This window comes from Ilyonectria robusta (genome assembly GCF_021365365.1).
Source record: "Ilyonectria robusta strain PMI_751 chromosome Unknown BGZ61scaffold_2, whole genome shotgun sequence".
NCBI classification, from domain to species: Eukaryota; Fungi; Ascomycota; class Sordariomycetes; order Hypocreales; family Nectriaceae; genus Ilyonectria; species Ilyonectria robusta.
Genome location: NW_025764436.1, coordinates 1,104,165 through 1,116,489, shown reverse-complemented (window position 1 = coordinate 1,116,489; position 12,325 = coordinate 1,104,165). Strand labels below are relative to the sequence as shown.

At 51.9% G+C, this 12,325-nt stretch overlaps 4 protein-coding genes across 4 annotated transcripts; 3 read left to right on the top strand and 1 right to left on the bottom strand.

Moving 5' to 3' along the window:
• Nucleotides 1–683: 683 nt before the first annotated feature.
• Nucleotides 684–1,508, top strand: BGZ61DRAFT_84625 (uncharacterized protein). Its single transcript, XM_046257143.1, has one exon. It carries the CDS (start codon nt 892–894, stop codon nt 1,384–1,386), a length of 495 nt encoding a protein of 164 aa, XP_046110523.1. The 5' UTR covers nt 684–891; the 3' UTR covers nt 1,387–1,508.
• A 950-nt stretch (nt 1,509–2,458) lies between these two features.
• On the bottom strand, nt 2,459–8,124 carry BGZ61DRAFT_84622 (uncharacterized protein). Its single transcript, XM_046257142.1, has 8 exons — nt 7,914–8,124; nt 7,018–7,864; nt 5,270–6,969; nt 4,864–5,217; nt 4,181–4,795; nt 3,331–4,123; nt 2,821–3,126; nt 2,459–2,757 (listed from the first exon to the last, which is right to left on the bottom strand). The coding sequence occupies exons 1-8, from the start codon at nt 8,087–8,089 to the stop codon at nt 2,617–2,619; spliced, it is 4,932 nt and encodes a 1,643-aa protein (XP_046110522.1). The 5' UTR covers nt 8,090–8,124; the 3' UTR covers nt 2,459–2,616.
• A 491-nt stretch (nt 8,125–8,615) lies between these two features.
• BGZ61DRAFT_489626 (uncharacterized protein) lies at nt 8,616–10,208 on the top strand (the record flags this gene model as incomplete). Its single annotated transcript, XM_046250232.1, has 8 exons — nt 8,616–8,778; nt 8,861–8,929; nt 8,997–9,093; nt 9,176–9,401; nt 9,463–9,477; nt 9,535–9,970; nt 10,029–10,125; nt 10,181–10,208. 8 exons carry the CDS (start codon nt 8,616–8,618, stop codon nt 10,206–10,208), a joined length of 1,131 nt encoding a protein of 376 aa, XP_046110521.1.
• BGZ61DRAFT_84575 (uncharacterized protein) lies at nt 10,181–11,434 on the top strand. The gene has a single exon (XM_046257141.1). The coding sequence runs from the start codon at nt 10,641–10,643 to the stop codon at nt 11,385–11,387; it is 747 nt and encodes a 248-aa protein (XP_046110520.1). The 5' UTR covers nt 10,181–10,640; the 3' UTR covers nt 11,388–11,434.
• Nucleotides 11,435–12,325: the final 891 nt, after the last annotated feature.

The window sequence follows — 12,325 nt, the reverse complement described above, 5'->3', positions numbered from 1 at the left end:
AAGGCGATACCTGGTCTCACTACGGGTCCCTCTGGGGCGTTTTAATTTTGGGTAACAGGGGTGGTGCGGATGCGGACTGGGGGCGTATTTGGCGCCCCGAAGCCAGGAACTAGCGCCTAGCCAGGTGCCGTCATCACTAACGGACCTCGCATCTAGGTACCCTAACCTATCTATCGCATAAATGCAGCGGCCATGGGGCGGCCAGAGGTACCGACGGAGCCAAAACACCACCGCCGAGCCCACGAAGACCGTAAGTTAACCGCTGCGGAGAAGCTGCGAAGAGCCGAGTTGGACCTGTATCCATCCAGCGGTAGGGTGCCATCCAAACAACCACGTTTCCCTCCGCCTGTCGTCTGTCCCTTGCCGCGCACCGCTTCGTACAGGTGACCTGAATGCATCCGACCTGTCATTGACACCCTCAATTGCCTCACTGCCCCAATCATGTCGCACCGGCGGAATCTGTTCCTGCAGGTCATGACCTCCCCCTACCTCCGAGAGGGCCTCTTGACGCCCTCCTCGCATTGCCCTGACTCCTCCCGCCAGGTCTCGACTCCGTTCTAATGGTCCTTCGCCCGCAATCTGTTCCGTTTCCACGACACCATCTTATGCCCACGTGGACTAGACCACTAGAACCATAGTCGCTGAGACTCGGTCCCCGTCATTGTCCCAGTCATGTCCCAGAATCCGTCAATGGCTTGCAATCCGGATCATCAGCCGGCGCCTCTGCCCGCACAACCGCGAGTCAACGCCCTGCGAGTGGCTGTCCTTCTGGTTTCTGGATGCGCATCAGCCCGAAAAAGAAAAACAGTCCGCTAAACGCTTGCTTCTCGGCCTGTTTAGCGTCTGCGCCGGTCATCTCGGTTGTTTCTCTTTCGCGCGGACGCTCGATTGATGAGGGAGCAAGACGGACCATCTGCCACAGCCCACAACCCAAGAAACGCCAACCTGTGTTTGTCCGTCTCCGATCGATCCACCGATGATCCCACCAAACACAGGCTCGAAATGCACAAGCAACCCCCAAACAAGCTTGTGCAAGCCGACTATCCAAATAAGAATGCGGCCCAGGTGGTTGTGTTGGTTTGCACGCAAAATTGCTGCAATTACTCGTTGTGCAACCACCACTTTTTAGCTTGGCTGCTTCGTCACCCAGCGAACACCAGCTTCCACGACCAACGACCACATTGGACGAGGCAACCGACTGAGACATTGTTTAAGCTCCAGCCGAGCTCCCTTGTTCTACTAGCCGCATCTCTAGGACGCCTCGGTAGAGATAGCTTTTCTCCCCACCACCAGAATTCACCACCACATCTTGCCCTTCCTGTGTTCGTCCGCGGCTTGTCGCTGACCGGCGGCGATAACATCTCGCCGTCCCGCCACTCCATCTGACCCAAAGCGGTAGGTAGCTATGTAGCTACACCGTCAGCTAAACCGCCGGCTGAAACTGACCGTGGATACCATGTACCATGCCACCGCTGCGCAGTGTAACATCACGACCCCAGCGTATCCACGAACACTCACATGTTTCTTCAGGAACAGATCAGGGTGCTCTTCGTTCTAGCGGGGGCTTTGCGGGAAACGCGGCCTCGCCATCCCATTGGCCCGTCTCTGATTTCGTTGGTGCATTCGGGAGATGACGATTCACCAGCAGAACACGACGCGATCTACAGCCCGGGAAAGCAAGACACCGCTGCCGATGATAATACCGCCATCATTTTCCCTCGCTCCCAACAAACAAAGAAACTTTTGTTACCTCATCCCGCGGGTACGAACCGTCGGAGGATGTTTGCCGTTAATTTCGGTGGGGTCTTGTGGCCTCAACACTGCGTCGTTGGGATCGCAAACTCGTCTACACGGAGCCAAAAGAAAAACACACCAACCACAAGACGACGGACTTAAGAGCCCGAAACATTGGATTGTTGATCACAATTGCAATGGACGAAATCCCTCATTGCACCCGAATTTATACACAAGCACGATAATAACGGCATGCACCCTGTTGCACAAACAGCAGAACAAGGTTATTCAGTTCCCACAGGTGTAATTTCCCATCCATCATGGGTCCCCTGCTCGACCAGGTCCTCGTTTCACTTTGAGCCAGGGAAAGAGACTGAGCAGGGTCACTCCGTTCCCAGACTCTATGCAGGCTTGCAGTGAGCTCGTATCAGCAGAGTCGTGGTCAGTCGAACCGAGTTGTCCTCGCAGCATTCGCAAAGTCAATTGCGAACCATTGTGGGGACGATAGTTGAGGGACTTACACCGCGCAAGTCCCTGGCAATCAGGGCGACGGGAAACACGCGCCATACGATGTAAAATGGAGCCAGACTATCCGTTATCGCCAGAAAAGGAGAGGCAGTGCTGCCTTTATGGCCTGGCGTCGCCAGTTGCCGAGTTCGCTCGGGCGCGTGAGTGAACAACGGCGATCGGGTCGGGCCTCAGCTTAAGCTCCGCAGGCCCAACGCAGCATCGTGCCATAACCATGAAGTCCGCATTGAAGATGCGAACGTCAAATCTCAACCTTATGAAGTTATGTTTGTAAATGGCGTCTAGCTTCATGCAATGGCCAGCGCTTATCGTTGACTGTAATTAATTCCTTAAGATCCTACTCAGTACAATGGTTCAAAATCGAGATTGAGACAAACTACCCTCTAACAACACAGGATCCATGTATATCTTCAGCCCAACAGACTGCTTGTCCACATTAAAGACTCGAAATATCACATATATCTCCTTTCCACCACTGCCATGATGATCATACATCTGTCATTGCGAGTTAGCTCCAGCGAGTTCGCGACGTCAAAGCTAGGAATATGGAGTAATTACTCGTTTGTACTGGCTTTTGCTCATATAGAACGGCGTGTTGCATGGTCCTGTTGTAGTTTTCACTTGAACAAAATAGGTTGGGGTCCTAGCTTCCCATCTGGAACCCAGGTAGCCGCGGTTGATGAGCAAGCGGGTAAATGCTCCCTCTGTGTCATGATATGTGATATCAGAAGCCTCTCTTCCCTGCGCCGGTTGTATATCAGCATAGTCTGGAAGGACCGCTGCGTAGTTGCGGATCGTGCTTTGCCAGTTTGCTGTCGAAAGGGCCGGCAAGGCGGGTTCGAGAGATTTCAGAAGTTCAAAAACCTGCGACTGTCCGTTAGTGTGTGCGGTACTCGAAAGTCTATCGTATCGACTAAGTAAATTGGCCCTGAATCCTTCCCCCACCTTTTCCCTTCGGGCTTTTTTATACCTAATGATTTAGGAACTCTCAGCCTTATAACTTATGGCTTAACTTTAGTCCATAAAAACAGGGCCAATTTATCGAGTCGATACCGTACATCTACTGACATAAAGTTCTCCAGCTGCTCCAATCACCTTGTTCCGTTCCAGTTGCGAGGTGTCACTATGCCGGATTGGTCCCTCGAGCCCGTCGTAGCTAAACTCTCTGTCGTCGACAGAGGGTAAAGCATCTTGCATGCCAAGCATGTCATATATGCTCGGGCTTGGGAATCTGGCTCCTCGGGCGGCTTGGAAGACTTGGCCCATCAGGGCCTGGTTCTCGACGGTTTCCACATCTGCAGCCACAGTGCTTTCTGATAAATCAGGATTTCGTCTAGGACCGCTTGTGCTGGGCGTCATAGGCTCTGGATGACTCTGATAAATCCTATCAGCGGCGTCAAATATTGGCTCAATTTGCGATTCGACCTCCGAGATCTCCTGGTCTTCCCAATACTCATCCTCAGCCTCGACTGAAACAATACCTTCTTCGTCGAGAATCTTCGAAATCAGGTGTCGGCTGGAGTTAAGAATATTGGTGGTGATTCGAATTCCTTTTTCATCAATTGTGCGATTTCCAGTAATGGGGTCTGTCATCATCCATTCGAAGAGGCGGCGAGGGAGTTTGCTTGTGAAGCAAAACGCCCTGTCCTCCTTGTTGTGCGGGATGAAAATGTCCGGCGGTACCGTCCTGTCATCGAAATGGAGGTCACTTCTGATTCGTTCGTGGGTATATGTTTCTCCATCCTGCGACAGATAAAATTCAGAGGTAATTCGGTCAACTTCGTAGATTTGGATACGTCTCAAGACATCGTAGAGGTTGCCATCATGTTCCAACCGGGGACTGTTGAAGTGGGCAGCAACACTATGCATCTTGGTCAGCGAAATTGGACGAAATCGATGGAGATGAATGGATTAATACCGGTATAATGCATGCGCCCTTGGCGGAATAGTGTATTCCGGAGAAGAGACATGCCACTTCGCTGATCCTTTGAAACTGGTGAGTTCCTTGACCAGGTTTGATAAGAACCTTCCTTCCAATCCCAGCCACAGTAGAAATGGACGGAGTCTGTGTGTCTCATCCAAAGTGAAGTCGAGTGATTTAACTCGGGTTGCGAAGAAATCTTCCAGGTGCGTTCTGTCGATGATGGCAAAGTTCGTCTTCATCGTAGTGAGCTCAATTCGACCATCCGGATGCCTGACGGGAAATATCCGTGACCTGATGAGTCGCACATTGGCAAGATAGCGGTCGGAGTTAGCCAGAAATGAGTTTAAAGCCCAGATCTGCTGCTTCACTTGCTCGACTGAGGATGTTGACGATCCCAGCCGTACCAGCTCGTCGCACGCCAGCTCAATACTAAGAGTTTCAGTCCCGAGAATGTCGACAAAGAATTCCTGTAGGTTTGCGTAATGACTTCCTGAGATCTTCTTCCCTTGGATCTCAGTTTCACTTGACCATACACAGTCTGGCACACGGTGCCAGCCTTTGTACTCGTTCTGTTCAACGTAGATGAGGGCATCGGTTGCAAAGGTATTTCTGTTATTCAACGCATATTAGCATCATTTCAGTCGCATATGACACCCTGATTGTGTTTGGTGACCTACCTGAGAAGGTACTTATCAGAATCATTCAGATTGGTGGCCATGCCGTGGAGATGCACGTATATGTCACGAATTCTTGCCAAGTCCTCACATCTCTGTTCCTTCAGGTACTTGAGCTCATCGACCATGTTGTACCAAGTGCAATTTGGGACTCGGAGCACTTCTGTAAAAAGGGTCGTGATAGCTTGCAAATCATTTGGCCCGTCGGCAAGCATCTCCTCGTACCTCCGTTTCAGGGGGTATTTGCTCTCCATGGTAGGCGGTGCATCCCACAAACACTGACGAGGGTCACCCCACTGGGGCTCTTGATTGCCTTGCGGGGGCACATATCCCCTTGAGTGGTTGGCGAACACATTCCTAAAAGGGTAAAGGGTTAGTTAAGAACATGGCTGTGGGAGGTTGAACTGACTGGAGGTACTCCTGCTCGACCGTCCTAGACGCCGATTGTTCAAGTTTTCTGAGCAAAACTGTGTACAGTTCAATGATTCGACTTCCGTCTGTTTCTTTTACAACATCCCCGTTACAGATTTGACATAAAATTGTCAGGTAGAAGACCATATCCGGATTGACACCAACTCCGAGGCATCGTTCAAGAAATCCCCACTCCTTGGCATATGTTCCACGTTCCACGGGGCCATCAAGCTTCAGAAATGGAAATGGCTCTTCCTCTTTCAGGAACCTGGCGCGTTGCTCCTCAAGATCGGGAAGGGGAAGATACGTAGCTGAGAGCGGCACTATGTCATCATCCTCGCACAGAACCCGGACGCCTCCCAGCTTGCCCTGCAGCTCAGGGGAGAGTTCAATGGGTGACCCTCCGGAGGGCCAATGGGTGCGTAGAAAACCAAGGAACTTTTCCGGGCGGTACTTCGCGATGTAGTAGCATGCTTCGGAAAGATCGCAAGGACCTGAACGTGTGGCCAGTCTCAAATAGCGCCGTGCCCCTGCGTAGCGGCACAACCATGCTTGCCAACTTAAAGAGGTCGGATGCGGTTTGTTGGGGATATCTGAAAAGTAGGAGGAGTGGACAAAGTCCACCGTCATTCCTGGTGCATTTTGGCCATACTCGTTCCCAGCATCCGTTTTCTTCAATAATTCCTGCGGTCCCAGCGGGCAGTCATCGGGGATGTACATATCCCGCACGTGTGCGGAGAAACATTTGAATTCTTGATTAGCCAGCCCAAACACAATGTTGCTATCCATTGTGCTTGAGGAAAAGCGATGGGTCTTGTAGAGGAATTGTAGCTCCTTGGCGTTACCCGAAAAAAAGGTCCCGGCTCGCGACAGTGCGTCTCGTTGCTTCTGGAGAATCAGCTGGCGCACAGTGTTGACATCTGTGGTACAAACACCGAGGTGCTTGAATAATTCTGAGCGCCGACTATTCGCCATTGCGCTGTATTTGATCAAATCAAGGGGAAGGCTGGAAGGAATCGGGACCCCTTCAACTTCAGAAAAGTATACCTCGCCTTCGTCGTTCTGCGCTCGCGACAGGCCACTTGCCAGTGGAAGTAGACGCATCTTCCGCACCCTCTCGCGTAAGAACTTGTGTTCTGGCCCTTTGAATAGGATTAAAAGGAGCTCTGCTGCTTTGGTGTGCCAATTTTCACTTGTCTTGTTACCCCACATCCTTGATCCCACGGCACTGAGATCGTTTTGTACCCTGTCAAGGACCTCTGTCCAGCAGAGTCTTGCCATCCCAAATTTCACGAGTATATCGGCATCTTCAGGCTTATAGTCTGTAGATAGATAAATATCCAGTGCAAGGTCTCTGAATAGAGGGTCTCCATGGCAGTCAAGAAATATAGGGGGGAGTGGTCGAAGTTTGTTGACCTGTCGCCAAGGACCTCCACTTTGGGGCCGCAATACTGCTAAGGCGGCAATCTTGTTTTCAATAGCTGTAACCAACTTTGACCAGAATCCATCGTACTCAAATGTGTCTTTGTTGGGGAGATATCTCATCCAGGTATAAGGGAGTCCCGCAGAACAGCAGAATTGCCAGACGGCTCGGCAGAATGCATCGGCAATGACGTCGAGAATTTCTAAATTCCGCACCGATGTCTTCGCGATATCGTGTGGGTTGCCTTCTGTGACGAAGTCGCTGTGTATGAGGAACTTGTGAATGTTAGCGCCGGACTCCGTGACTCTGCCTCAGCGTCTTACTGAGAATCCCATATGTCCTATAGGAAGAGATGTAAAAACATCCTGCGGTTCGACTATAGGCTGGGAGGTTGTGGAGAGGGGGAAACCTAGAACGACTTCGACAGCCGCATGTCCTTCGGATCTCTCGAGCTCGGAGGGGGATCGGGTTTTACTTTCAGCCATGTGTCGGGTGATGTGATAAATTTTGGAAGTCGTCATGGTGTCTCCGCCTTCAGTAACACTTTTAGTCAAAGTGGCCCGATCTGAACCGGTCCATGTTGCAGAAAAGACTGTTGACTTCTGGACTTTTTCTTGACTGTCGAAGATAGAGATTCGAATCTCACGTATGTTTCGCATAAACAATAGGGCGATTTCCGGGATGTCACTGAACTGCTGATGAATTGCGTCTTGCTTCATCACGAAAGGTTCTCCTTCAGTAGGGTCGTGCAGCAGCAAAGTCATCCTAGTCAGAGGGTGTGGTAGTTGAACTTCTGGCTCTTGCCAAGTAGGAGAGATCATTCCAAGTCCCGAGTCCCCTGGTTTGTGCTTGAAATGGAAGGAATAGTCACCGGACTGGATGTGGACTTTCCATGCTGCCATGAACAAGGACCTGAAGCCAATGCCCTTCTCACCGAAATACCGGGTGAGCCCTGTCTTACAACTCCCGTTGATATCACAAATCGCTTTGAGATTCTCTGGCGTAAAGCCATCTTCGTTGCAGTCAATGATTATTCGGTCCTCGTAGACTTCAAAGGCGATTGATGGGCGTTCGCCTCGATCCCGTGCCTTGGTAAAGTGGCTGTCTTCAGCATTCTGAAGAATTTCGAAAATGAACCGCGTGTTGCTTGTGTAGAGACTTTTCGCCAGACTAGGGTGATATCAGTTGTGTGCTCTACGAGCATGGGGAGTTGACTTACGCAGCGACTTCCGGAAGAACGCCCCCATTCAGCTCCTTGATCACACGTTGAAGTCTCTCCTTCGAATATTGGCTGGAGACCCCCTGCCAAATCTCGTCTGGCACATAACCATTTTCGTCGGCGATGGATTCCACGAGTCTGCGGGCTTGTGCCACTCCTATTGGTACTAGTGCCATGGTTCGCGGAGTTGGGTAGACACTGGGAGGGAAATCTGGAACGTCAAGATGAGAGGGAGAAAGGACAAGGATGATCAATATTCGAGACTGACACAGTACTTGTAGGCAGATTAACTCTGAAACACTGTAATAAAGTTGGGCGGTTTGGGCAGCCAGCTCATTCGCCCATCGGGGTTCACAACCAACAGGCCAATTGTGTTGGCCATTTTGGTGTCGGCGGCTACCATGCGACCTCCAGGCTGCTGTGTGACTACTCGTTTAAATTGTCATGCCTGGTTAGGTACCGTGAAATGAGAAAAGAGCTTTCAATAATGCTATATGCCCCCATCTCACATAACAGTCGCTGATCTGGGGATTGACTAGAATAGCCGGGTGGGTTAGTTCATGCATGTTAGTTGTGGTGGGCCGAGGTTCGGCCCCTCACTTGGAGAGGCGGTTTGTACACGGCCAAGTCCTTGCGTAGAGTTCCCCAGGTAGCGGGAACACCATATCTTTCACCTACCAATATACACAAAATCCCTACACAATGAGTAGTCCGCAATCAACCAAGCTCTTCACTTCGACAAAGGTCGGTGCGCTGGATCTCCTGCACCGAGTTGTGATGGCGCCGTTGACTCGGAACCGTGCCGAGGCGGGGACAGCCATCCCGGCCGACTTTGCAGCCGACTACTACGCCCAACGTGCCTCACGTAAGTCGTACCGCTATTGCAATGCACTGCAAGAGCCGTCATAGTGCATGTCACTTGAATTACTGACTCTATGGATATTTAGCCGGTGGCTTGCTCATCTCCGAAGGAACGTTCATCGCGGAGGAGGCTGGTGGCTACAAACACGTCCCAGGTGCGTAGTTGAGCAACCGACTCAGAAGACATCGATGGCTCACTCGGTTCCTTTTTCAACGTCCTAGGAATCTACTCCCCCGGTCAAATCAAGGCCTGGAAGCACATTACGGATGCTGTCCACGCCAAAGGCGGGTACATCTTCTGCCAGCTCTGGGCTCTAGGGTAAGTCAGCCACCGCCCGGTCTCTGAATCCCTCAACCGTCTCCTATAACTTCGCATGCTGCTTCTAACGACAACTGCCTAGCCGAGTTGCTGACTCGAATATGGTTCCTGTTGTATGGAGCGCCGGATCGAAGCCCTTTGTGACAAAGGGTCCTCACCCGATGCGTAGCGATGACTCATCGCTCGTCAAGTTGACGGTCATGGAACCGGCCGATATCGACCGGTTTGTTGGCCATTATCGACAAGCAGCATTGAACGCGATCGAGGCAGGCTTCGATGGAGTTGAAATCCACGGGGCGAATGGCTACGTGAGTGTTTGCACCGAAAAGTCTCCTTGTAGCATATTGACTGACGCGGTATAATATGCAGCTCATTGACCAGTTTGTGAGTCGTATGCATCAATGCTGTATACGTAATCCGGCCTGACTAACTATCTCACAGCTCCATAGTTCGTCTAATGACCGTACGGACTCATATGGAGGAAGCATCGAGAACCGCATACGCTTCCCCCTTAGAGTTCTGACGGCCGTCTGCGAGGCCATTGGCCCCGACCGCGTCGGCATCCGGATGTCACCCTTCTCCTTCTTCCAGGGTATGCGAGAAGAGAACCCCCTTTCTTTGTTCGTTCCCTGGACGGAAGCTATTACTAAGGCTCAACCATCTCTTGCATTTGTACACGCCGTCGGGCCCAGAGCCCTGGGGTCGATAGACACACCAAAGCACTTGGAAAATTCCGACGATTGTCTTGACGTGATCCGGGAAGTGGTCAGCAAGGCTGGAGTAAAGCTCATCACCGCCGGGGGCTTTCTTCCCGATACGGCTATGCAGCACACGATTGAAACGGATGACCTTGTTGCATTTGGGAGATACTTTATCTGTAGGCGCGCCAGCATGGTGGTGGTGGTGGTGGTGGCTGATGGGCTAACTTGCAATAGCGAACCCCGACCTTCCGGCCAGGATCAAGAATGGATGGCCTCTTCGCAAGTACGACCGATCAACATTTTACACTCAAACCACAGAAGGATACACCGAGTACGTGATGACGAGTGTGATTTTGTTGGTACATTGCATACTGACCATGTTGCAGCCTCTCTGCTTACAACGCGAGACTTTGAGATGTAGATTTGAGGGTTCATAGACTCAGCGTTCCGCAACATAGACTTGCGTGTTAAAGATCACGAGGGTCTAAGTGAAATAGAGGAATGACGACTGTGAGGTTTTAGAGAAGTTTCAAGCCATGAGCTGGCGGTCTTCCAAGCTCCGTCTACGTGTGACAGCTTCCCTAAGGTTCAACGCCTTAGGCTGTGCTGGAGTCATTCCAATAGAGCAGGCCCGAGGACCTTGTTGACTGCGCACCTACCGTTTTGTACGAACTTGAGGCCAAAGTGAACTTTATTAAACAGGCAGACTTTTGGCCATGCTGCCCAAACCAAAAGGGTGACACCAGGCTTCAACGAAGCACAAAAGTCATCCAACCTCTCTCCCAAACTACCTCCACAACCACCTCACTCGTCTGCCGCCCAACCTCATGTTGCCGCAATATCAAGATGGACTTCTTCCGCAAGACTTTTCTGAACCTATTCAGTGCGGCCCAAGTCGCGTTTGACCAAAACGAGGCCGCCTTTTCCGCTGCAAACGAAGCTTGGAAGGCAAATCAAGTGGCACTAGTAGCCGACGGTTGGGAAAAGCTCCAGAGAGAGGCCCCTTGGAGCAAGACGGCGACGAAAAGACGTGCAAACAAGGCGGCCCTCAAGACCAATATACCAGCCCCAAGAGGATTTCCGGCCGAAATATTCCTCCAGGACCAGGACAAGGCATTCGCCCAAGCGTCCTTGGCATGCAACATGCCGGGGGAAGCATCGCAGCTCATCCTTTGGACGGATGCTTCGGCAGGGTCTCGAAGGTACTTCACTTTTACTGGACATGCCGTCGTGTTCAAACGAGCCGGGAGCTGGGTTCGGATCTCAAGACGCTACGTGGCACCGGATCAGTCAATTTTAGCTGCAGAACTTCGGGCTATCGAGCTCGCACTGGATTTCGCTGTGCAGTTGGTCCAACACAACGTTAAGACAGAGAAACCGCAGGTGGTAAAAATATTCACTGACTCACAGTCGTCACTCCGAGAAATCGCCTGGTCACAGGCGTCACACAAGGTACGTCGCAAATCGCATCGCCGCAAACTGCGAAGAGGGCAACCGGCAATGGTCGAACTGTTGCAAGTGATGACGCAGAGGGCTCAACTGTTGGAAAAGGCTCGCGTCCAGTTGGAGCTGCACTGGGTGCCGAGAAACTGAGTCGAGGGCAACATCGTGGCGGATAAAGCTGCAGGAATGGTCAAGCATGCCGGGAACTCGGCGTCCAATGACCTCGTGCATATGGATTGGGACTTTCAAGCTGAAGGGCCTAACCACAACCCAAAGGAAACAAGGCGAGTCAATTAACCGGTGGATGATGCTGACTTGGGCTGAACTGACAGGCTTGGTAGAGGACTCCGGCGGCGACTTTTGGTCTCGAAGACGGCCATGGCGGAACAGGTTGTTTTGTATCTTCCGTCGGGGGCTGTTGGCCCAGTGTATTATGGGCCCATTTACGAACCAGGCCAAGACGAAAGCCGGGATCCAAGACGGGACCAGGAGCAGCAGCTCCAGGCACAACAGCCGCAGCCAGTGAGTGAGCCAGAGTCGCAGCCAGTGAGTGAGCCAGAGCCACAGTCGGGGACAGAACGAACACAGTCAGGCCACAGCCAGGACGACGAATACGATGAACGCGACACTAGCCAACGTGAGATGGAATTATAGATAAACCGACCACCTTACCTCCGAGCTGATCTCATCTGCATCCCATCGTGCCCAGATACAAGTGCCCGAGGCCGAGATGACAGGGGGTTTGATCCCCGGATTGATTATTGACCCTGGATGGCGGACTTCGGTCTTCTGAACAGAGCGGTGGTAATTTGTGTAGTCATTCAGCATGATTTATCTGGCAACGGGCGCCAGGGTCCAAAGCAGCCCCAACTTGTTGGCAAACAGCCCAATTACAGGCGACGGTTTTAATCACACAACCCATAACTCCGCGCGTTGGCGTCGTCTGAAGCGCGGCGTCGCAGCATCTAGACCCCAGTCGGCGATCCTCCCGCGCCTCGCGCCGACGCGAAACTCCGACCTCCGACTTTGCGCTAACAGCCTATTTCCTAAAACGGCAAACGCTTGTGGGTTTGGGGAGCTCCCTCGCT

What these genes read in the sequence shown, in the direction of transcription:
- BGZ61DRAFT_84625 (XM_046257143.1), top strand. Translation starts at nt 892, where the DNA reads ATGAGGGAGCAAGACGGACCATCTGCCACAGCCCACAACCCAAGAAAC.
- BGZ61DRAFT_84622 (XM_046257142.1), bottom strand. Translation starts at nt 8,089, where the DNA reads ATGGCACTAGTACCAATAGGAGTGGCACAAGCCCGCAGACTCGTGGAA. An exon ending in GTTCTTCCGGAAGTCGCTGC is followed by an intron (nt 7,865 to 7,913) that starts GTAAGTCAACTC and finishes ATATCACCCTAG; the next exon opens with TCTGGCGAAAAGTCTCTACA. An exon ending in TAGGACATATGGGATTCTCA is followed by an intron (nt 6,970 to 7,017) that starts GTAAGACGCTGA and finishes AACATTCACAAG; the next exon opens with TTCCTCATACACAGCGACTT.
- BGZ61DRAFT_84575 (XM_046257141.1), top strand. Translation starts at nt 10,641, where the DNA reads ATGGACTTCTTCCGCAAGACTTTTCTGAACCTATTCAGTGCGGCCCAA.